At 43.7% G+C, this 25306-nt stretch overlaps 1 protein-coding gene across 1 annotated transcript in view; it reads right to left on the bottom strand.

The window, feature by feature from the left end:
• The window catches only part of STX12 (syntaxin 12), a 51046-nt gene extending 30425 nt beyond the window's left edge, over nucleotides 1-20621 (bottom strand). Inside the window, exons 1-2 of the mRNA XM_032759481.2 lie at nucleotides 20388-20621; nucleotides 3730-3799 (exon numbers count right to left, since the gene is read on the bottom strand). Coding sequence (XP_032615372.1) covers nucleotides 3730-3799; nucleotides 20388-20505 — 188 coding nt within the window. The 5' untranslated portion in view covers nucleotides 20506-20621. The remainder of the gene's footprint in view (nucleotides 1-3729; nucleotides 3800-20387) is intronic.
• Nucleotides 20622-25306: the final 4685 nt, after the last annotated feature.

Raw genomic sequence — 25306 nt, 5'->3', positions numbered from 1 at the left:
CAAAATTCCAGAAATATTACCCAGGCAAACCCACTTCAAGGTATCTTCACTAAGCAGAAAGAATCTGCTTCAATAACCTGCTGCAGAAAGCACAGATCAGGAATTTTAACTCTTTGGGAAGAGAAGAAAAGCATATCAGCAGTTCTGATAAAAATATAAAAAGAACAATTGCCGCCCACACCTAAATCAAGTAGTTTAAACATACTAAACTATTTTATTGTCCAGGAGTTGACTGCCACAGTCCACTGACTAGAATCTAGGCACAGACAGTTAGATGAAATGTGTATTAAAAGCGTAGCTTCCTACCTACCCTAGGAACAACCTTCCAACATCTAATCCCATGTGCTTGCTTTAAAAAGCTGGCTCTTTTCTAGCCTTATCCTTGGCTTCCTACCTGCTCCTTATACCTGACTTTCTGGCTCTTCCCTCCAAAACCAAGAAGCCTTACCTGTTAAAAATACAAAAGGAGTAGGGAGGAAGGGGAACTGAAGAGGAAAGAATATGTAATATATTAAGTGGAACCGAAAGTAGTAGAAATACAAAAAGTACTCGTTTCATTTGTGGTTTCTTCTACTATCCAGCCATTTCTACAAAGGCTTTCTGAGACAACAGTGAAACACTATGATCTGAATGTTAGTGTCCCTGCAAAATTCATATGTTGAAATCCTAATTCCCAAGGTGATAACATTAGGAGATGGGGTCCTTTGGAGGGTGATTAGATCATGAGAATGGAGTCCCCATGAATAGAATTGGTGCCCTTACAAAAAAGGCCCCAAAGAGCTGCCTTGCCTCTTCCACCAAGTGAGGACACAAGAGGAAGGCACCATCTATGAAAAGGTGGGCCCTCACCAGACACTGTATCTGCCAGCACCTTGACATTGGACTTCCCAGCCTTCAGAACTATGAGAAATAAAGTTGTTGTTTATAAACTACTCAGTTTATGGCATTTTGTTATAGTAGCCCAAATGGGCTAACATACCACACTACTAATTATTAATGGTTTTTTTGTACTGCAAATGGGCCTCCAGGATTTAAAAAAAAGGAGTCAAAAGCAAGAGGTACTCAATCAGTGGCTTGAACATCCCAGGCAGTACAAAAATATCCAGAGATAATTCACATTTCCCTGGAAAAAGCTCACAATAACAGTCATTCTGTCACCTCACGCTGTCTAGGGTAGGAAACAAAAAATATTGCTTGATATATATATATGTATATACATATACATATATATAGATACACATATATAGATATATAGACACATATACATGTAGATATATACATATATAGATATACTTTATATATATATTTATATACTATATTTATATTTTATATATATTATACATATATATTTTTTGAGATGGAGTCTTGCTCTGTCGCCAGGCTGGAGTGCAGTGGCGTGATCTTGGCTCACTTCAACCTTCGCCTCCCGGGTTCAAGCAATTTTCCTGCCTCAGCCTCCCAAGCAGCTGTGACTACAGGCGCAAGCCACCACGCCCAGCTAATTTTTGTATTTTTTTTTTTTTGAGACAGAGTCTCGCTCTGTCACCTAGACTGGAATGCAGTGACGTGATCTCAGCTCACTGCAACTTCTGCCTCCCAGATTCAAGCGATTCCCCTGCCTCAGCCTCCCAATTAGCTGGGACTACAGGTGCGTGCCACCATGCCTGGCTAATTTTTTGTATTTTTAGTAGAGACGGGGTTTCACCATGTTAGCCAGGATGGTCTCGATCTCCTGACCTCGTGACCCACCCGCCTCAGCCTCTCAGAGTGCTGGGATTACAGGCTTGAGCCACTGCTCCTGGCTTGCTCAGTACATTTTAAAGATGAAGAATAGCACTAAAAGCAGAAATGGTGCAGAAGAGGATGTGATAAAAAGAATCAGGAGTCCCTACTATCAGTCTACTATTCTCTCCCTCAGGCTCCCCTTGGGCCATTCTGATTACATATGCAGTAATCCCTTAGTATCCATGGGGGATTGGTTCCAGGGCCTCCTCCTGACAAGTCCTTAATATAAAATTGCATAACATTTGCATAGAACCTATGCATACCCTTCCATATACTTTATTTATTTATTTATTTATTTATTTATTTATTTATTTATTTATTTATTTATTTTGAGACAGAGTTTCGCTCTTGTCACCCAGGCTGGAGTACAATGGCGCAATCTCGGCTCACTGCAACCTCCGCCTCCCAGGTTCAAGTGATTCTCCTACCTCAGCCTCCCGAGTAGCTGGGTTACAGGCACACGCCACCATGCCCAGCTAATTTTTGTATTTTTAGTAGAGATGGAGTTTCACCATGTTGATCAAGCTGGTCTTGAACTCCCGACCTCGGGTGATCTGCCCACCTCGGCCTCCCAAAGCACTGGGATTACAGGTGTGAGCCACCACATCCGGCCCGTATACTCTATTTTTTATTTTTATTTTTATTTTTTTGAGACAGAGTTTCACTCTTGTTGCCCAGGCTGGAGTGCAATGGTGCGATCTTGGCTCACCGCGACCTCCACCTCCTGGGTTCAAGCTATTTTCCTGCCTCAGCCTCCTGAGGAGCTGGGATTACAGGCGCCTGCCACCACGTCCAGCTGATTTTTGTATTATTAGTAGAGATGAGGTTTCATCTTCTTGGCCAGGCTGGTCTTGAATTCCTGACCTCGTGATCTGCCCGCCTCAGCCTCCCAAAGTGCTGGGATTACAGGCATGAGCCACTGCACTGGGCACTCCCTTCCGTATACTTTAAATCATCTCTAGATTACATTACCTAATACTTAGAGGTGAAGCCAGCTGGACTTCGGGGGCGGGTGGGGACTCTGAGAAATTTTCTGTCTTACAAGAGGATTGTAAAACGCACCAATCAGCAATCTGTGGCTAGCTAGAGGTTTGTAAAATGGACCAATCAGTGCTCTGTGAAATGGACCAATCAGCACTCTGTAAAATGGACCAATCAGCAGGACATGGGTGGGGACAAATAAGGGAATAAAAGCTGGCCATGCCAGCCAGCAGCAGCAACCTGCTGAGATCCCCTTCCACACTGCGGAAGCTTTGTTGTTTTGCCCTTCACAATAAATCTTGCTGCTGCTCACTCTTTGGGTCCGCACCACCTTTAAGAGCTGTGACACTCACCGCGAAGGTCCACGGCTTCACTGTTGAAGTCAGCGAGACCAAGAACCCACCGAAAGGAACCAACTCCGGACATGATACAATGTAAATACTATGTAAATAATTGTTATACTATATTGTTTTCAGTAATGACAAGGAAAACAGTCTGTACGTGTTCAGTAGAGACCTTCCTTTTTTTTTCTGAATATTTTCTCTCTGTGGTTGGTTGAACCCACAGGTGCAGAACCTATGGATATGGAAGGCCGACTATAGTTGGGAATCCAGTTAGACTAGATCATGAGGAGTCCTATGCCAACAAGGAAGCTCATTTAGGCAGAGTTGTGAGCAGAATATAGTTTAATAGTGGTATTAATTCCCTTTTCTACTTCCCTAAATTGTTCTGCTAAACTGCCCAAGAGGAGAAGGAACCAGATGTTCAAGGACTTTGAAAGGCAATGGAAATGACGATCCATTAATATATTTTGTTGCCCCTCTTTTGGATCCAGCTATTATCTCATGGCCCACTGCCTCTCATTCTGACTTCCCAGACCTGAAACCTAAGCTGCTGTGCGGCAAGGACACTGTGTCCTCAGATGGCCCTCACAAAACCCAACCTTGTCAGGAAGTTACTCACAGATTTTCCTGTAGCTTGCTTGAGTCCTGCTTAGTTCCTAGCTGGCTCATCAAATTCTTTATCTGAGCAGCTGGGGAGATAGGAAGAAAAAGATTTATTTAAAAGAAAAATACATTCATCGTGAGTACCCTACTTCCAAGATCCCTGGTCTCTTCCCACTCAGAATAAGTATTAATACATGCAACTAATAGAGACCATGCTATGATCAAAACTTTGACACACACATTCCTCCAAAAACGAATTACAAGGTTCACCTTTCTCCTATCGAGTAACTATGTCACAAAGTAGAAGGTGGTGGTTTTATTCATCCCCCCCCAAATTTGCTAGTTTTCCTAGATCTCCTATTGCAATGGTTAAAAATTTCAACACCTTTAGAAGGGCCTCCAGGCCAGATATCAATTTGTAACAATAAAAAGAAAATCAAATCAAATACAATCATTTTTCTATAGCAAACATTTTTGGAAAGACAATGTATACTTATTACTAATATTGGGTTACCACCAATTGAGCACGTCTAAGTGCCAGGCACTATATACTAAGAGCTTTGTATACACTCTGTTATTAATTCTCACAACAGCAATCTCCAGTAGATGCACTTTTTTTTTTTTTTTTTGAGACAGAGTCTCGCTCTGTCACCCAGGCTGGAGTGCAGTGGCATGATCTCAGCTCACGCAAGCTCCACCTCCTGGGTTCATGCCATTCTCCTGCCTCAGCCTCCTGAGTAGCTGGGACTACAGGCGCCCGCCACCACGCCCGATTAGTTTTTTTGTATTTTTAGTAGAGACAGGGTTTCACCATGTTAGCCAGGATGGTCTCGATTTCCTGACCTTGTGATCCACTCAGCCTCCCAAAGTCCTGGGATTACAGGCATGAGCCGCCGCACCCAGCCTTAGTAGATATACTTTCATTTTGCAGGTAAGGAAGTGTATTTAGAGAGGTTAAGTATCTTATACAAGCATATACAATTAATAAGTAGCAGAGCAAAAATTCAACGCCCAGTACATCAGATTCCCATGGCTATGTTCTTTCAACTGTGCTGTCTGTACCATAATACAGTCAAACATATAGTTTTGTTCAGCCTTCTCTACCTTTTCCTAGATATTTGCTAAGACTAGGAATGGTGACGTTTGAATCCTGGATGTTTAACTCCTATCCTAGACCAAGAAAGCAAGGTCCAGAGGAAGTGATCGTCTATCAATAAGGAGGAACACTCTAACGCCAGCCTGCCTGGGACTCTGAACACTCCTGTCCCTTACTGATTTCTGCAACAACAATAGAGCCCTTCATTTATTTTATGCCTTGTTTTCTATTTTCTTTTTCTGGTTACTGGGGAGGGTGGGGGAGATTTATTCATTCATAGAGGTTGGAAGTTGATTATATGATTTCTTGGGCAGGGCGCGGTGGCTCACGCCTGTGATCCCAGCACTTTGGGAGGCCGAGGCGGGTGGATCACGAGGTCAGGAGATCGAGACCATCCTGGCTAACACGGTGAAACCCTGTCTCTACTAAAAATACAAAAAATTAGCCGGGCGTGGTGGCGGGCGCCTGTAGTCCCAGCTACTCGGGAGACTGAGGCGGGACAAAGGTGTGAACCCGGGAGGCGGGGCTTGCAGTGAGCCGAGATTGCACCACTGCACTCCAGCCTGGGCCACAGAGTGAGACTCCGTCTCAAAAAAATAAATAAATAAAATATGATTTCTTGTTTGCTTGCTTGCTTTCTAAGAGCATTCACTGTCTTCTATTACAAGTAGCTGGAGTACAGAACATATGAATAGAGTACTCATTGCCCAGAAGTAATACACTTACCATCAAGTTTCAACAGAACCTCAAGAAATAACATAACACAATAAGTATAAGGCTCTTCCAGCTGTTCAGCTTTCTTTGTGAGAGCCCTTTCTATCCTCTCTGGATTAATGCCAGTTTCACTTGTGAAACACCAGCCTGCTAAATGACTGGTTCAGTGGAAGAAAATGAGGAGACCAATGTATATTGTATAATTTGTGAATATTATAGAAACAGTATACATGTAATGCTCCCATGTCCAACAAGAAAGAACCCTCACTTATTAGAATTTTGAAATTTAAAAATTAATTGTTCCAAATTCACTTTTTGGTAATGGTACTCTTTAAAATAACAGTATTTGGGGGACACAGTCATAATCTTTTCCCTAATTTGGTTACCAAGATTAGTAAAAAAGTAAGCTAAAATTTATTGAGTACCAGTTACCTTATAATACCAATGACATGCTAATAGTCCCTAAATCTTTTTTTTTTTTTTTTTTTTTTGAGACAGAGTCTTGCTCTGTCGGCCAGGCTGGAGTGCAGCGGCATGATCTCGGCTCACTGCCACCTCTGACCCCCAGGCTCAAGCAATTCTCCTGCCTCAGCCTCCCGAGTAGCTGGGATTACAGGCGTGTGCCATCACGCCTGGCTAATTTTTGTATTTTTAGTAGAGACGGGGTTTCACCATGTTGGCCAGGCTGGTCTCGAACTCCTGACCTCAGGTAATCCACCCGTCTCAGCCTCCGAAAGTGCTGGGATTGCAGGGTTGAGCCACTGCACCCGGCCAATAGTCCCTAAATCTGATAAGAAGCAACGATTAGGCAAAAATCTTCTGATTGCTGGGTGCTTCTATTCCTCAACAGAAATGGAACAACTCAGTCCTTAGTAGTAAGTACAAGTTATTTCTCCCTAGCCAAAATTACTGCATTGTTGGAGATATAAAGCAAACATTTCCAGAGTCAAGTATATATAGGCTGGTAGCACTCAGATTATGATTTCATCTTATTTTGAGACCATATTTTCCTAACAAAAATGTGTTTCCAGTTTTATAACAGAAATATAGGATTCACTTAATTCAAAATTTGCCTTTTGACAAGACTTCTCTAAAAGATATCTATTCTACTAAGTGAGGGTTACTTATAGCTCTTATAGCTCAGTGGTTCCATGGTTCCAGTTATAAGCACTATAATTACTGCATTCTGCTAAGATAGCATTGTGTGTGACAATCACTTTTCTTCATCACTAACATGTGGTATGTCCTTCTTATCTAAGTCAAATGGGAATCAGGATACCACTAAAGCTATTAACTGGACAGCCATAAAAATCATTTATGAAAGAGGGCATGAATTTTCATTTAGTGAGCATCTACTATGATGTACTAGACACTGGGCTTGACAAGTATTAACTTACTTGACTCCAACAATCCTTTAAGTAAGTATTATTATTCCATTGTTGCATATGAGCACAATGAGGCTCGTGAGAGTTACAGAACTCATTCATTCATTCATTCAGAGTAGAGTATATACTATTCCATGTCCTAGAAGACACTGGCTTTTGAGAGTCTTCTAAGGAAAAGAGATAGATAATAAACATATCAGGTAGTGATAAATGGTATAAAGAGAAATCAATTCAGGTAAAAGCTGAAGTGACAGCGGTGGGCAGAGGATACTATTTATATAGAGTGGTCAGAGAGACCTCTCTGATAAGGTGACACTGAGCAGAGATCCAAAGTGAAAGATCAAGCCACACAGCTATCTTGGGGAGAAGCATTCTAGGAGAAGAGAGTAATCAGTACAAAGTCCCCAGAGCAAGGGTGCTTGATGTGATGGAGGCCAGGGTGGCTAGCAGAGTGAGCAAGAGACAGCAGAGGTGGCCAAGGAGGTAGCAGGGACCCAGATTGTATAGGGCCTTGCAAACAATTATGAGGACTTTGAATTTTAATGAAATGGGAAATCACTGGTAGGTTTTGAACACAGTGTCACTACAACCAGAATTTAAACCCAGGGCTAACTCCAGTGGAATGTGCCACATTACATTCTCTCATAAGGCTGACTCTTACAGGAAAAAGAATGTAGTCACACAAGGCAGGCCTAGATTTCCCAGTGTTCCACTTAGCCTCACCCTACTTATCTGATACCTAAGTTAATAGCTCTCTGCTACAGATAGGCTGATGTCCTTCCTCTAACCTGCTCCCTTCTCCAGCTCCCTGGCACCTATGGGAACACTCCTCTGTACTCACTAGAGCCCAGCAGAGTGCCAGGCAGCCAGGTGATACATAATTAATTACTGATTGAGTTAGCCTCCCTTTTCCATTCTGGCAAGCTCTTTGAGGCAGAAGATATGAATGAAGAATATAAGCTAGGAATAATGGGCCTGAAATCTAAGCCAGACTTGATGACTAACGAGGTGCACGGCACTAAGCAAGTCATTTCATTTGACTGGGTCTCTTTTTCACCAATTATAGACGATATTCAGATTTCACTGACATTTACTGAATACTTAAACTATTTGTGCAAGGTTTTTATTTTCTCTCATTAAATCCTTACAACTATGTGAGAACTAGATGATCTCTAAGTACTCCCACCACTGCTCAATTCCAAACTTCAATAACAGTGAAATAGCTCCAGTCGCAGAATCATGCCATGTAACCAAGGAGTACTTTTGCAACCCAAAAGTTTGGCTTAGAAAGGTTTCACCTGTGGGCCAGGCGCGGTGGCTCACGCTTGTAATCCCAGCACTTTGGGAGGCCGAGGCGGGCGGATCACGAAGTCAGGAGATTGAGACCACGGTGAAACCCCGTCTCTACTAAAAATACAAAAAATTAGCCGGGCGTGGTGGCGGGTGCCTGTAGTCCCAGCTACTCGGAGAGGCTGAGGCAGGAGAATGGCATGAACCCGGGAGGCGGAGCTTGCAGTGAGCCAAGATTGCACCACTGCACTCCAGCCTGGGCAACAGAGCGAGACTCCGTCTCAAAAAAAAAAAAAAAACAAAGGTTCCACCTGTGACTTTCTTAACTTCATAAATGCAAGGTACAAACAGGACTGGACTGACTAAATGCCTCTAGAAGGCAGGGACTGCATTCTACTCATTTTTGTGTATGTATAACTCCTCCCAACACACACACGCCCATCCAGAAAATGGTTGAATATATAACGCATAAAGGTAGATCTGACAAAAAAAGTCAAGGAAATAGGTCTTTTCTTATTGACTGTCTTTAAAAAGTAGAGCATTCCTTAGAAACTTTAGAAGTATGCCAAAGTATCAAGTTGTTAATCATCTATCAAAATTTATTAAATAAGCTACAGAGCTATGGGAATTTTATAGAATATGAAAAAATCAATTAATAATCAGCTGTTCTCTGCATATTCTCAGTGGAGAACTCTTCTTCATCTAGACTTTTCTGATTTCCTTTGTTGGGATGACCTAAATTTGGGGGGTAGAAAGATAGGGAGGGGTTGAGGAAGTGGGGGTGTTGGGACTATTATAGGGTCATTTGCTAGCTAAGCACCAGAATTAATCTAAGCCTTAACACTTTCTAAATTCCTAAATATTAAGATATTTTCTTTAAAGTTTCCAGCAAGACTCAGGTATCAGATACCCTAAAACTCAAATCATAAGGACAACAGTGTCGTAGTTTACTGGAACCCAGAGAAGCAGGACTTTTTGTATATTGCCCTCTATAATCACCAACATCAGGGATTTGTTCAAAACTAGTAACTCAATGACTCATGTATTTTACATCTAAGAGATGTATCCTTCAGTAAACCTAAAGCACACAAAGGAATAACGTGTTTACAGATACATTTATTTGCCCTTGAGCATACTTAAAATATCAAAAAGAAAAGTGAGGCCAGGCACAGTGGCTCACATCTACAATCCCAACACTTTGGGAGGCCAAGGTGGGCAGATCACTTGAGACCAGGGGTTCAAGACCAGCCTGTGCAACATAGTGAGAACCGCCTCTACAAAAAATTTAAAAATTAGCCAAGCATGGTGACGCATGCCTGTAGGCCTGTAGTCCCGGCTACTCAAGAGGCTGAGAAAGGAGGATCGCTGCAGCCCAGGAGTTTGAGGCTGCAGGGAGCTATGATCATGCCACTGCACTCCAGCCTAAGCAACAGAGCAAGACTCTGTCTCAAAATAAATAGACAAAAGAATAAAAATTTAAAAAGTAAAGTGATGCTTTTTTTTTTTTTTTGAGACAGAGTTTCACTCTTGTTGCCCAGGCTGGAGTGCAGTGGCATGATCTCAGCTCACTGCAACCTCTGCCTCCCAGGTTCGAGCGATTCTCCTGCCTCAGCCTCCCGAGTAGCTGGGATTATAGGCATGTGCCACCACGCCTGGCTAATTTTTTGTATTTTTAGTAGAGATGGGGTTTCTCCATTTTGGTCAGCCTGGTCTCAAACTCCCGACCTCAGGTGATCCGCCTGCCTCAGCCTCCCAAAGTGCTCGGATTACAGGCATGAGCCACCACGCTTGACCAAGTGATGCTTTTTGGAAATATTTTTACCAGGATGAGTTGAATCTTCTGGCTAACTTGGTTAATGAGAAAACTCCTTTTCCAAGCATTCTAGTAAATGAAGGTTTTATGTTAGATCGATGTGCTACAACTTTTTGGAGGAAAATAATTGGGTATTTCCTATGAAATGTTACATAATCCTAGAAACCAGATGACTAGGACAAAGGTAAAGACAAGTCCTTCAGTTCTGTGTAAGCAATTTTGTTCTTTTTAAAACTAGGACTCAGCTGGGCGTGGTGGCTCACGCCTGTAATCCCAGCAGTTTGGGAGGCCAAGGTGGGTGGATCACCTGAGGTCAGGAGTTTTGAGACCAGGCTGGTCAACATGGTGAAACCCTGTCTCTACTAAAAATACAAAAATTAGCCAGGCATGATGGCATATGCCTATAATCTCAGCTACTCAGGAGGCTGAGGCAGGAGAATCGCTTGAACCTGGGAGCGGAGGTTGCAGTAAGCTGAGATCGCACCACTGCACTGCACTCCAGCCTCGGCAACAGAGCGCGACTCCATCTCAAAAAAACAAAAAAAAAAAACAAAAAAAACAACTAGGACTCAATTTCTCCTATCACTGACCTCTCATTTTAAAAAAGCATATCCTGGCTAAAACTTTTAAAAGAGTATGAAGCAAGGCCGGGCGCGGTGGCTCACGCTTGTAATCCCAGCACTTTGGGGGGCCGAGGCAGGCGGATCACGAGGTCAGGAGATGGAGACCATGGTGAAACCCCGTCTCTACTAAAAACATAAAAAATTAGCCAGGCGTGGTGGCGGGCGCCTGTAGTCCCAGCTACTCGGAGAGGCTGAGGCAGGAGAATGGCATGAACCCGGGAGGCGGAGCTTGCAGTGAGCCGAGATTGCGCCACCGCACTCCAGCCTGGGAGACAGAGCGAGACTCCGTCTCCAAAAAAAAAAGAGTATGAAGCAAATCAATTTGTTATACATTACAGCTAACATCCACACTAGGAACTACTCTAAACTGAAAATTCCTTATGTGCTTTTAGCTGATATCGGCAGAATCTGAATCTCCAAATGAACCTTCATCCAAAGCAAAGTCAAAGCAAAGTCAAATTACATTGAAAGTAACTATCATCAGAGGTGGGAAGAAGATTTCTCTTCATTTGACGGGATCTAATGCTCTAATTCAGTATTTTAAACAAATTCGGTAACAAAAAAATTTATTTACACCCAATGAGAAAATGATATCCTATGTGGTGATTATGAAAATGAAGTCATCTCGGTGTTTGATTCTGAAAATTAGGCTTACATTCTGTTTTTATATCACTACAATGAAAATTACCTTTTTTAAAAAATGTTTTATTTTTTTTGAGACAGAGTTTTGCTCTCTTTGCCCAGGTTGGAGTGCAATGGCACAGTCTCGGCTCACTGCAACCTCCACCTCCTGGGTTCAAGTGATTTTCCTGTCTCAGCTTCCCAAGTAGCTGGGATTACAGGTGCCCGCCACCATGCCGGGCTAATTTGTGTATATTTAGTAGATGGGGTTTCACCATGTTAGCCAGGCTGGTCTCGAACTCCTGACCTGAGGCGATCTGCCCACCCTGGCCTCCCAAAGTGCTGGAATTACAGGTGTGATTCACCGTGTCCATCAGCCTGACTTTAAAAAATAGCCACTGCACTATAACAGTAAAGTTCTAGACTAAAGTGAAAATGGATACTAAATATCAAAGGGAAAATTTTCCTTTAACCATAGCAGTTTTAGAACATGCAATGGTTAAGAGCATAGCTCTGAATTAAGACTGCCTATATGGCCAGGCATGGTGGTTCATGCCTGTAATCCCAGCACTTTGGGAGGCCAAGGTGGGAGGATCACTTGAACCCAGGAGTTTGACACCAGCCTGGGCAACAAAGTGAGCCTGTCTCTACAAAAAAATTTAACAATTACTTGGACATGGTGGTGCACACCTGTAGTCCTAGCTACTCGGAAGGTGGAGGTCGGGGGATCCCTTGAGTTCAAGGTTGCAGTGACCTATGATGGCACCACTGTACTATTGGCACATCCTGGGTGACACAGCAAGACCCTTTCTCAAAAAAACAAAAAACAAAAAACCACTGCTTATGCCTATGCTTGTCCTGGTCCCGCTACTTCCTAGCAAAGTGATCTTGAGTAAAAGGCTCCACTCCTCTATGCCTTAGTTTCTTTGCCTAAAAAATGAGAATCAGAGAATCTTCATATGGTTGTTGTGAGGATGAAATGAGATGATATGAAGCTAAATTTAGAACAATGTCTGGCACATAAAAGCACTCAATTAAAGATAGCTATTATTATCAAACTCAAGACCAAGAAAAATGTGCTTAGCAGTGATAAAATCAATTAAGTACATATTGAATGCCAACTACATATCCATTGTTGTTCCAGGCACTGTGGCTGAAGATAAATGTATAATGCATGGTCTCCACAAAACTAACAGTGATCTCTCTGCTTGGGGTGACAGTGTCAAAAAGCTGGAATTAATTAAAGAATATATAATATAAGTAAGTGCTAAACTGTGAGGGAAAATTGCTGATATTATAAATTCAAAGGAAATATACCAAAATGAGAGCTAACATTTCTTAAGCACTTACTATGTAGCAGGGACTGTAGATGAATTATCTCATTTAATCATAACAACCCTATGAAATAGGTATTATTATTATTTTTGTGTGTGTGTATTTTTAGTAGAGACAGGGTTTCACCGTGGTCTCGATCTCCTGACCTCGTGATCCGCCCGCCTTGGCCTCCCAAAGTGCTGGGATTACAAGCGTGAGCCACCATGCCCGGCCTGAAATAGGTATTATTAACTCCATTTTAACAATGAGGAAACTGAGAAATAGGTAAAGCAATGTGTTTACACAGCTAGTAAGAAGCAGATCTAGCATTCAAATCCTGGCAATATGACCCCTGAGCCTGCCTACCTATTAAACTATTGTGGGGCAAGGGATTCAACAAGTAGTAATAATGTCACCATTGGGGCTGGGCGTGGTGGTTCACACCTGTAATCCCAGCACTTTGGGAGGCCACGGTGGGTAAATCGCCTGAGGTCAAGAGTTCGAGACCAGCTTGGTCAACATGGTAAAACCCTGTCTCTACTAAAAATACAAAAATTAGCTGGGCGTGGTGGCACGAGCCTGTAATCCCAGCTACTCAGGAGGCTGAGGCATGAGAATTGCTTAACCCCGGGAGGCCGAGGTTGCAGTGAGCTGAGATTGCGCCACCGTACTCCAGCCTGAGCGACGGAGCGAGACTCCATCTCAAAATGATAAAAATAATAATAATGTCACCATTTACTGAATGCCTGCTATGTGCCAGGCAGTATACTAGACATTTTCAAACATCCCCCCCACTTTTTTTTTTTTTGAGACAGGTCTCACTCTGTCACCCAGGCTGGAGTGCAGTGACGTGATCTCGGCTCACTGCTACCTCTGCTTCCCAGGCTCAAGCGATCTGCCCACCTCAGCCTCCCAAGTAGCTGGGACTACAGGTGTGTGCCACCACATCCGGCTAATTTTTGTATTTTTGGTAGAGCCGGGGTTTCGCCAAGTTGCCCAGGCTGGTCTCGAATTTCTGAGCTCAAGAGATCCACTTGCCTCAGCCTCCCAAAGTGCTGCGATTACAGGTGTGAGCCACTGTGCCCAGCCTCAAACATCCCCTTTTAATAATTTCACTCATTTTATAAATGGGGTTACACACGGAAAGGGAAAATAACCTGCTTGAGGTTAATACATGGAAGAGGAGGGATTCAGTCACAGATCTGCCGACCCCGGAGAGTCCATGATCTTTCTGACTTCACTTTATCTTTCAAAAGCAAAGGAAGGCTGGGCGCCTGTAATCCCAGCACTCTGGGAGGCCAAGGCAGGCAGAACACCTGAGGTCAGGAGTTTAAGACCAGCCTGGCCAACATGGTGAAACCCTGTCTCTACTAAAAATACAAAAATTAGTCGGGCATGTGGTGCACGCCTATAACCCCAGCTACTGGGGAGGCTGAGGCAGGAGAATCGCTTGAATCCGGGAGGCGGAAGTTGCAGTGAGCCTGATCGCCCCACTGCACTCCAGCCTGGGAAACAGAGCAAGACTCTGTCTCAAAAAAAAAAAAAAAAAAAAAAAAAAAAAAAAAAGGCGGGGAGTGAAAGCAAGGTGAAATATTAAAATCTGATTCAGGCCAGGCGCAGTGGCTCATGCCTGTAATCCCAGCACTTTGGGAGGCCAAGGCAGGTGGATCACCTGAGGTCAGGAGTTCGAGACTAGCCTGGCCAACATGGTGAAATCCTGTCTCTATAAAAATACAAAAATTAGCTGGGTGTGGTGGCAGATGCCTGTAATCCCAGCTACTCGGGAGGCTGAGGCAGGAGAACTGCTTGAACCCGGGAGGTGGAGGTTACAGTGAGCCGAGATTGCGCCATGGCACTCCAGCCTGGGCAACAGAGGGAGACTCGGCTCAAAAAAAAAAAAAAAACACCATCTGATTCAGTAGACAACAGAGAGCCACTGAGCCACTTCAGGCTCTTAAGGTGAGCAGTATAATAAAAACAGGACTTTAGACGTAGTGCTGATAGCATTATCAGTAGAATGGGGCGAGACCATAATCAGTGAGACTATGAATATGCTGTTGAAATACAGATGTTGAGCTGATGAAGACTTAAGAGGATGGCAAAGAAACATAAAAAATAAGGGGCAAATATGAAAGTAACTTTGAAAGTGGAACCCCAAAGATTTCATAATAATCAATTTTAAAAGTTCAACTCTTCTTGCTTTGGGAGACTGAGGTGGGAGGATGGTTTGAGGTCAGGAATTCAAGACCAGCCTGGACAACAAAGCAAGACCCTCGTCTCTAAAAAACTTTTACAACTTGCCAGGCGCAGTGGCATATGCCTGTAGTCCTAGCTACTTGGGAGACTCAAGTAGGAGGATCACTAAAGCCCAAGAGTTTGAGGTTACAGTGGACTACGACTGCACCACTGCATTCCAGCCTGGGTGACAGAGTGAGACCTCCACTCTTCTTTTGTTAGTAAACAAGATCACATCAATTAGCAACATAAAAAACAGAAATGCTGTTCCATTTTTTTTTTTTTTTTTTCCTGAGACGGAATCTCGCTCTGTTGCCCAGGCTGGAGTGCAGTGGAGTGATCTTGGTCTTGGTTCACTGCAACCTGCACCTCCCCGGTTCAGGCGATTCTCCTACCTCAGCCTCCCGAGCAGCTAGTCGCCTGCCATCACGCCCGGCTAACTTTTTGATTTTTAGTAGAGGCAGGGTTTCGCCATGTTGGCCAGGCTGGTCTCGAATGCCTGACCTCAGGTGATCGGACCGCCTCGGCCTCCCAAAGTGCTGGGATTACAGGCGTGAGACACCTCGCCCAGCCAGAAATGCCGTTCTTTAATCCCTTCAGAGTTAACTTTGAGGTTAATAGGTTTTCAGCTATATCTGCCTCAGCAATACTTGCCCAGACACTTTGTTCCACAGTAAGTCAAATATTTTTCCTCTGTACCCAACACATACTGATAATCACCACTTGTACCAGGCAGTCAACTTTAGCTGTACCTGTAACAACCCACGCAGTGAGCTGCCTTATCTCAGGCTGATGTGCTCAGCAATTCCAACCCCACATCTGTGGCTGTATAGTTTAAAAAAAAGAATAACTCTTCTCTCGAATTTTTAATGGGTACAAGTCCTTGCAGGGCTGTATGGGTGTGTGGGTAATATATATGTCTGTGAGCTCACATTCTAAGGGTATATTTGGGTGTGCTGGCCTCTTGGAGAGGTTTGGGGATAGGCACTAGCTTGATAACTGAGTAGATGCAATGTCATCCCATCAATTTCAGATTTCCCATTTCTCACCAAACAATTCCAAGGGAAGAATTTCTTTCTTTTTTTTTTTTTTTTTTTTTTTTTTTTTGAGATTGAGTCTCGCTGTGTCATCCAGGCCGGAGTGCAGTGGCGCGATTTCGGCTCACTGCAACCTCTGCCTCCCGGGTTCAAGCAATTCTCCTGCCTCAAAGTAGCTGGGATTACAGGCGTGCGCCATTATGCCTGGCTAATTTTTTTGTATTTTTAGTAGAGACAGGGTTTCACCACATTGGCCAGGCTGGTCTCAAACTCCTGACCTTGTGATCCGCCTGCCTCGGCCTCCCAAAGTGCTGGGATTACAGGCGTGAGCCACCGTGCCCGGCCTGGAAGAATTTCAACTCACACTGCCTGGGGTCATAGGATACGGTATGTACTACACAGTACAAGGGGAAAGACGCAGGAAGAGTCCCAAAATGGTAGAAATGCCTCATTCATTCAAATCAATTTGATACAATTTATTATGCATCAAGATCCTATATAATGTGATCCCTGGTTACCTCTCTGGCCTCTTTTCCTATTCTGCCTCCCTTTTCTAACTGTACTCCAGCCAAACTAGCCTCCTTGCTCTTCTTTGAACACACCAAAGTCTTTGCTCTTGCCCTCTACCTAGAATGCCTTTCCCAGCTCCTCACACAGCTCTCTCTCATTTCATTCACATGTCTACTCACTCAAATGTCACCTCCTCAGAGATGCCTTCCTTCATCAACTAAAATAATGCACCCACCCTCCCTCTTCCCTGACTCTCTATCCACTTACCCTGCTTTTTCTTCATAGCATTTATTATTACTTGACATTATTTACATGTGTATGTACGTATGTGTGTATACATACTCCTCCCACACACACAAACACACATACACACACAATCAGGGGAGGGATTTTATCTCTTGTTCACTGCTTTACGCCAGCACACAGCAGGTGCTCCAGGAATATTTGTTGCATAGTGGATCAATGAGTCTTTCATATGCTTGGGACTGAGATAAGTACTGGAAATATAAAGATGAATAAGTCATGTCCCTTGACTCAAAGGGGTTAACAATCTGGCAGAGGAGATGAACACACCACAAGAAGAGAAAGTACCACGGCTTCAGGTATTTCCCCCAGAGTGTCCTCTGTAGAGTGAAAAAACAATTTATTTGCATACTTGTAAACCTGAAGTGTTAACTGCTATAGCACTGTTACTGATTTATTTTTAATTTAATTAATTTATTTAGAGACAAAGTATTGCTCTGTCACCCAGGCTGGAGTACAGTGGCATAATCACAGCTCACTGCAGCCTCCAACTCCTGGGCTCAAGAGATTCTCCAGCCTCAGCCTCCTGAGTAGCTAGGACTACAGGCACATGCTACCATGTCTGGCTAATTTTTAAATTTTTTTTGTAGAGATGGGGTCTTGCTATGTTGTCCAGGCTAGTCTCAAACTCCTGGCCTCAAGTAATCCTCCCTCCTTGGCCTCCTAAAGTGCTGGGATTACAGGTGTGAGCCACTGAGCACAGCCCAGAACTGTAATATTAATAAAAAGTAATAAAAAGACAAATTGCTGGTCATAAGAGACCTAGTTTCAAATTCAGATATTGTCATTTGTTAGCAGGGCAATTATTTAACCTTTCTTAGTTTGTTTCCTAATACATAACATGGAAATGATACTGGTGCTTCAGAGTTGTTATAAAATAATGCATGTAAAGCACTTTTCATACTGCCTGGAACACAGTATATACTCAAATGTTAGCTATTAATATTACTAACAGTTGACTTAAATGATTCCCTGGGGCCCAATGCCCAATCAATAGCTAAATCTTACCAATTCTATCACCAAGGAAACCTCTCCTATCCTTTCCTTTCTTTTCATTTTTACAGCCCTAACTGGTATCTCTGATTCCAGTCTGTCCCTTTGAATTCAATTCACACTTTCCTAAATAACTAAATCCAAGCCCCTTAGCTTAGCATTTAACATCCTTCATATTTGGGCCACAATTTACCATTCAATCCTTTTTTCCCACTACTTTCTGGAACCCACCACTCTAGCCAAATTAAATTACTCTTCTAGATATACCCGATGCTTCCCCACTATGATGCCTGTTCATTTTATTCCCTCCTGGAATGCTCTTCTCCTCTTTACCTTCAAAGGTCCAAATCTTTCCATCTTCTTTCCAGACAAAACTCAAATGCCATAATGCCTTCTCAATTAAAAACAATCTCTCTCTCCCCAGAATACCTGCATGTTATTTATATGTCTTCTATAGCACCAATCCCTTTCAACTTTATATTTTGGTTATGTACTCCGCAGGTTCCCTGTTGAAAGATCCATGCCAGTTCTTATACTTACTACATACTCAAATAAATATATGTTGAAGGCCAGGCATGGTGATTCATGCCTGTAATCCTGGCCTATTGGGAGGCCAAGGTGGGTGGATCACTTGAGTACCGGAGTTTGAGACCAGACTGGACAACATGGTGAAACTCCATCTCTACAAAAAATATAAAAATTAGCTGGGCGTGGTGGTGCACACCTGTAGTCCCAGCTACTTGTAGGGCTGAGGCAGGAGGACTGCTTGAGCCAGAGAGGTTTAGGCTGCAGTGAGCTGAGATCATGCCACTGCACACCAGCCTGGGTGACAGAGTGAGACCCTGTCTCAAAATAAAAATTTAAATTTAAATTTAAAACTGTATGTCGGATCTACTTTTGGGAGTATTCTGGTTATATATATATATAAAATATATATATATATAAAATACACATGAAGATGGATAGATGGATACATGTTGAATGAATATTTCGCAAATAGATATTAAAATTAGATTTAGCTTCAACAAGAAAATGTCAGCCTTGAACTAGAATTTTCTGATCTAACCTGTATTACGGCTCCTTCATAAAAGGAAACTGGAACAAAAAGTACTATACTCTCTAACCAGTGGTCATATTAATTTTTTTTACTTCTGGATTTTAACAGGCCACATATTCTTCCTTTCACTTCCAGAGTCTCAATCCCTTTTGATCAGAAACTTTCAACTTCTCAAATTCTACAATATATATTTAGATTTAAAAGCAAAGTGAGCCTGGGCAACATAGTGAGACCCCATCCCTACAAAAAATTTAAAAATTAGCCTGGCACGGTAGATGCATCCTTGTAGTCCTCGCTACTCAGCAAGCTGATCAGGAATTCAAGGTTATACTGAGCTAGGATTGTATCACTTCACTCAGATCACTGCATTCTGCCTGGGTGACAGAGATAGACTCTGTCTCAAAAAAATAAATTAAAAATATTTAATTTTTTTAAATCAAAAAAATTAGGCCGGGCACAGTGGCTCACGCCTGTAATCCCAGCACTTTGGGAGGCTAAAGTGGGAGAAGTGCTTGTGCCCAGGGGTTTGAGACGAGCCTGGCCAACATAGCAAGACTTCATCTCTATAAAAAAGAAAAATTTTTAAAAGTTTAAAAACGAAAGCAAAGTGATACTCTTTAAAATATAGAATAGAATTGTAATTCAGGACTAACTAGCTCTACCTATTAACAGAGTACGCCAAGCTCACAAAACAATAATAAACAACAAGGACGATGACCACCGTTCTTTCCAAGTAAAGCTGCTGCTCATCTCCTGTTTATAAGGCTCCATGACGATTTTCAAACACAAGAAACACTCTGTATTTGACTCATTCAGCTACAGTTTCACTCAGACCCTAATGGGGAGGAGGGAGTTTTAAGACAAGCAATAGCATTCTGAATTCCACCAACAACTCGACCATGCCTCACTCGCCATGTGGTCGTGGCTAAGTCTCTTAGCTTCCCTGTGTACCAGATTTGTTCAAGAGCAGCTAAGTAGGGAAGGAAAACAAAAGCCTTATCTGCCTGAAATCCAAAAATACACCCCAATTATTTGTTATAAAAGACAAAATAATGTAAATTGAAATGCTGTTGGTGAATTCTCTTTATTAAAACAGAAGTCATCCCACCTCTCAGATACCAGTCATTGTGTCTGATTTCCGAATTTATTACAGGAAGAACTGTGTATGAAGTCACCCAAACACATGGCACTCTCCACTTCCCTTAATTGAAAGTTGCTGATTTCCGAGGAGCCAGGGGCTGAGCAGAATGTAAACGTAAAGCCTCAATCAGTAAACAACCCCATCCAAACTGGCCTAAGAGGAAAGCGAGGTGGGTGGGGAGGAAGGTGGGTGACAGGAGAAACTCGGCTGACCACTGCGCCAGGTCAACGCACTCACAGCTGTCGAGGTGACACACACTCCCCTTCCCACCCTCGGGCTGTCAAGTCGGCTGTTCTGGTCCCAGCACCGTGGGGGCAGAACTCCAGAGAAGCAGCTCAAGCTTCAGCTGGGGCCGGGGACCCTCGGGCAACCCGGGCCTGACAGATTGGGGGACGGCAGCCCACCGCCCCCAGGGTGGACAGCCCGAGACAGCCCCAGGTGTGGCCTCGGCCGTAGCCCCAGCCGGGCCCTGCGTCCCGGCAGCCTCACCCAGGCCTGTCCCCGGGACAGCTCCCGCCCCCCAGCTCGGTACCCCGGCTCACTGGCTTGGCTGATCCGCTGGATGTTGCCGCTGCACGTCTGGATGATGCTGCTGAAGTCCCGGAGCTGGGGCCCCGAGGGCCCCGGGTTCCGGTACATGTCTAAGGGACCGTATGACATGACGAGGAGCTGAGACCTGCTCGCCCTACACCGCTCTCCTACCGGAAGCAGCCGCCAGCCGGGACCCGCAGGCTGACGGAGAAACCGGGAAGAGCAAGGGCGGGGAAGGAGCTGAGGCTGCGTGCGCACTAGCCCCGCCCTCACGCGGCGCGCACGCGCCCTCCCCGCCCCGGTCCAAAGTGCGCAGGCGCCGCTGGGACTGGAGCTGGGACTGTAGCTTAGAGACAGGACTCCCCGAGGCTTGGGGATGCGGGGCGGGGAGATGACGTCACCTAGTTGGGGCTGAGATTGGATGAGCTTGGGTGGAGGTGTTGTTTCTCGCCAGGGCACGGTGACAAGAGGCAAGAATTTTCGATTTGCATAAAACTGTACCAGATGATCTCAGCCCTTACATCCTATTCTGAGAATTCAGGCCCAAATATGGGAGAATTCAACGTTGAAACTCAGACCCGGAACCAAATCGTAACCCGAAATTCCTCTCTACTTCCATCCCCAGCGCTTTGGTAGTGTTTGGGGTTTCCAAACCACTTTTATTTCTTCCTCCACCCCTCTTCTAATCTAAACAATAAAATAATGTTTATTGAGCACATACTATGTGTGAATCCTCACCGTAATTCACTTGTTCATAAGATTTTTCACAGCAGGGGACGATGCTCTATCCATATTTTTATCATTAGAACAGATAACGGAGAGTCGGTTTTTTAAATGTTGAAGTAAAGTAACTCATCAAAGTAAGCATTATTATTTTCCCTCCTACCGATGAGAAAATTAAGACCAGCGAGGTTAGTTCGCCTTGCTGGTTTGACTGCAAAACCCAAACGCTAAGCTGACTCTCTCCTCACCTTGCTACTTCTCTAAAATTCATTCTCATCTAAATCTCTCCCAAGTAGCTCGTTCATCTATATCCCGAACCGGGATTTCTTGGAGAACTAGATTCCTAAAATTTAAAAATCATTCCCTTAAGTAATTTGGAATGCATGACCTCAATGTTCCCACAGAAGACTGCATTTTTTTTTTTTTTTTTTTTTTTTTTTTGGAGACGGAGTTCTCGCTCTGTCGCCCAGGCTGGAGTGCAGTGGCGCAATCTCGGCTCACTGCAAGCTCCGCCTCCCGGGTTCACGCCATTCTCCTGCCTCAGCCTCTCCGAGTAGCTGGGACTACAGGCGCCCGCCACCACGCCCAGCTAATTTTTTGTATTTTTAGTAGAGACGGGGTTTCACTGTGGTCTTGATCTCCTGACCTCGTGATCCGCCCGCCTCGGCCTCCCACAGTGCTGGGATTACAAGCGTGAGCCACCGCACCCAGCCTGTTTTGGTTATTATTATAAAACCTTACCGTTTCTTAGAATCTGTAGTTTTATGTCAAATCTTATAGCAAGTCATGTAAATTGCACTTTTGTACCTATATAATGATGGTACTGTTGATTTTTTTCATTTACGTTTGACACTATTTAAAGTGAAGTTCAGTAAAAGCATTTTTCTTTTAGGAATTAAAAATATTGTTTTCTTTCTCCATGTAAAATAAAAGTGGTTTTCAGGCTGGGCGCCGTGGCTCATGACTGGAATCCCAGCACTTTGGGAGGCTGAGGCAGGCTGATCATTGCTTGAGCTCAGGAGTTCGAGACCAGCCTGGGCAAAATGGCGAAACCCTATCTCTATCAAAAATACCAAAATTAGCTGGGCATAGTGGCCTGAGCCTGTAGTCCCAGCTACTCGGGAGGCTGAGGCAGGAGTGTAGCTTAAGCCTGGGAGGCGGAGGTTGCAGGGAGCATCTCTCATAGCAGTAAATCTGTGCCTTGCAAATACTGGATGTCAGACAAATATTTACTGAATTGACACATGAATAATAAAAATAATAATTTTATCATTGCTTAAATGCCTCTTAGGTGCCAGGCAGTATGAACACATTTTGTATACATCATCAGTAATCTCCAAGATAAAGCCCATCTGATAAAAACCACCTGTAGTCAGACAAAGTTAAGTTTATTAACTTGCTGCTGCAAGGGAAACTGCACACCAAAGGAATCATGGAGCATGTCATAAAACACAGGAAGACAGTGAGTTATTCCAGGATTTGGGGGAAAGAAATGTAGATAAAATTTTAAAGAAGCAGTGTTTTGATAGCCTCCAAACACACCAGGCAATGTGTAAAGGGATTATTATCAGGCCCCAGCTAACAAGATCCTGTTTCCTTGGAAACCATGATACCAAGATAAATGTGGAATGTTGTGTCTGGAAACCCCTTATCTGAAGCTCTGCACCTGCGTTAGAAATTGAGGCTGCTCTTCTGCATCAAAGTAACTGATCCTCCAGGTAAGAGTGGTATATTCCATTCTTACTGATCATTTGAGCAACACATTTTCTAAAAATCTATGGCTTTAGAGAAAATGTCTCTCAGCTCTACATACTTTTGTTAATTAACGAAAGTAATCTTCATGGGTTTGCATCCATCAAGGCGATATTAGCTCCTTGGTACGGATAAAGAAACTGCAGATTCTGGGTACTTGCCTAATGTCATACAGCTGTTAAGTGACAGAGCCAGGATTCCCATGCACCTTCTGACCCAGCAATTCTACTCCTAACTATATACCCAACTATATGTGCTCCAAAAATCAGGTATAGTTCATAGGAGCATTTTTAGGACTAAGTAGCATTTTTCTATACTTATTATTATTATTATTATTTTTCGGAGACAGGCTGGAGTGCAGTGGCGTGATCTCGACTCACTGCAGCCTCAATCTCCCTGGCTCAAGCCATCTTCCTACCTCAGGCCTCCAAGTAGCTGGGACTACAGGCACACACCACCACACCTGGCTAATTTTTGTATTTTTTTGTAGAGATGTGGTCTTGCCATGTTGCCCAGGCTGGTCTCAAACTCCTGGGCTCAAGTGATTCACCGACCTCGGCCTCCCAAAGTGCTGGGATTACAGGAGTGAGCTATGACACCCAGCCCTTACATGTAATTTTTGTTGAGTTATAATTGATATACAATTGAATGCAGACATATTAAGTGTTCAGCTCAATGGATTTTGACAGTTGTACACACCCATGTTACTTCCACACCCAAATCAAGAGATAGAACATTTTTATCATCACCCCAGAAAGTTTCCTTGACTTATGCTCCTTTCTAATCCATTTCCCTCATCACTGGAAGTTACTAACTGATTTTTTTTTTTTTTGAGACGGAGTCTCACTCTGTCGCCCAGGCTGGAGTGCAGTGGCACGATCTTGGCTCACTGCAACCTCCACCTCGTGGTTCAAGCGATTCTCCTGCCTCAGCCTCCTGAGTTCCTGTGAATACGGGCATGCGCCACCATGTCCAGCTAATTTTTTTGTATTTTTAGTAGAGACAGGGTTTCACTATGTTGGTCAGGCTGGTCTTGAATGATCCACCCACCTCAGCCTCTCAAATGATCCGCCTGCCTCAGCCTCTCAAAGTGCTGGGATTACAGGCGTGAGCCACTGCACCTGGCCTTTACTTTCTGATTTTTATCACTACAGATTAGCTTTTTCTGCTCTTGGACTTCATATTTTATATATTCTTTAGTGTTTGGCTTTTTTCAATTAACACAATGTTTTTGAGATTTATCCATGATGTTGCATATATCAGTAGTTTGTTCTTTTTTTATTACTGATTAGTATTTCCTCATACGAATATACTTACAATTTGATTATCCATTCTCTTATTGATGGATGTTTGCATTGTTTCCAATTTGGTGTTATTATGAAGTTCATAGCAGGATTTATTTTTACTAGTTCCAAACTGGAAACACCTCGAATATCCATCAACAGAGGTTTGTATCAACAGATATTATAAAGCACAAAAATAAATGGCCTACTGCTGTGTGAACAACATAGGTGACCTCTTCCCAACAATGCATAGCTAAAGAAGCCAGACACAAATTAGCTAGGCACAGTGGTGCACGCCTGTAGTCCTAGCTACCTGCGAGATCAAGGTGAGAGGATCCTTGAGGCCAGGAGGTCAAGGCTGCAGTGAGCTATGATCGCACCACTGCACCCCAGCCTGGGCGACAGAGCGAGACCCTGTCTCTTAAAAAAAAAAAAAAGGGCCAGGCGCGGTGGCTCACGCCTGTAATCCCAGCACTTTGGGAGGCCGAGGTGGGTGGATCACGAGGTCAGGAGATCGAGACCATCCTGGCTAACACAGTGAAATCCCATCTCTACTAAAAATACAAAAAAATTAGCCGGGCGTGGTGGCGGGCGCCTGTAGTCCCAGCTACTTGGGAGGCTGAGGCAGGAGAATGGCGTGAACCCGGGAGGCAGAGCTTGCAGTGAGCCAAGATCGCGCCACTGCACTACAGCCTGGGCGACAGAGCAAGACTCCATCTCAAAAAAAAAAAAAAAAAAAAAAAGGAGAAGAGGAAGCTAGACATAAAATGAGTACAATCTGTATCATTTCATCTTTATTAAGTTCAAAACTGGCCAAATTAAATCTATGTTATTAAAAGTCAGAATAGGGCCAAGTGCAGTGGCTCATGTCTGTAATCCCAGCACTTTGGGAGGCCAAAAGGATGGATCATTTGAGCTCAGGAGATCAAGACTACCCTGGACAACATGGTGAAACCCTGTCTCTACAAAAAATACAAAAATTGGCCGGGCGCGGTGGCTCACGCCTGTAATCCCAGCACTTTGGGAGGCTGAGGCGGGTGGATCACGAGGTCAGGAGATCGAGACCATCCTGGCTAACATGGTGAAACCCCGTCTCTACTAAAAATAGAAAAAAATTAGCCGGGCGTGGTGGCGGGCACCTGTAGTCCCAGCTACTCAGGAGGCTGAGGCAG

The sequence above is a fragment of the Hylobates moloch genome, unplaced genomic scaffold (assembly GCF_009828535.3).
Source record: "Hylobates moloch isolate HMO894 unplaced genomic scaffold, HMol_V3 SCAFFOLD_9, whole genome shotgun sequence".
Taxonomy (NCBI): Eukaryota; Metazoa; Chordata; class Mammalia; order Primates; family Hylobatidae; genus Hylobates; species Hylobates moloch.
The sequence above is the reverse complement of the archived record's forward strand: the minus strand, read 5'-3'. Positions and strand labels throughout refer to the sequence as shown.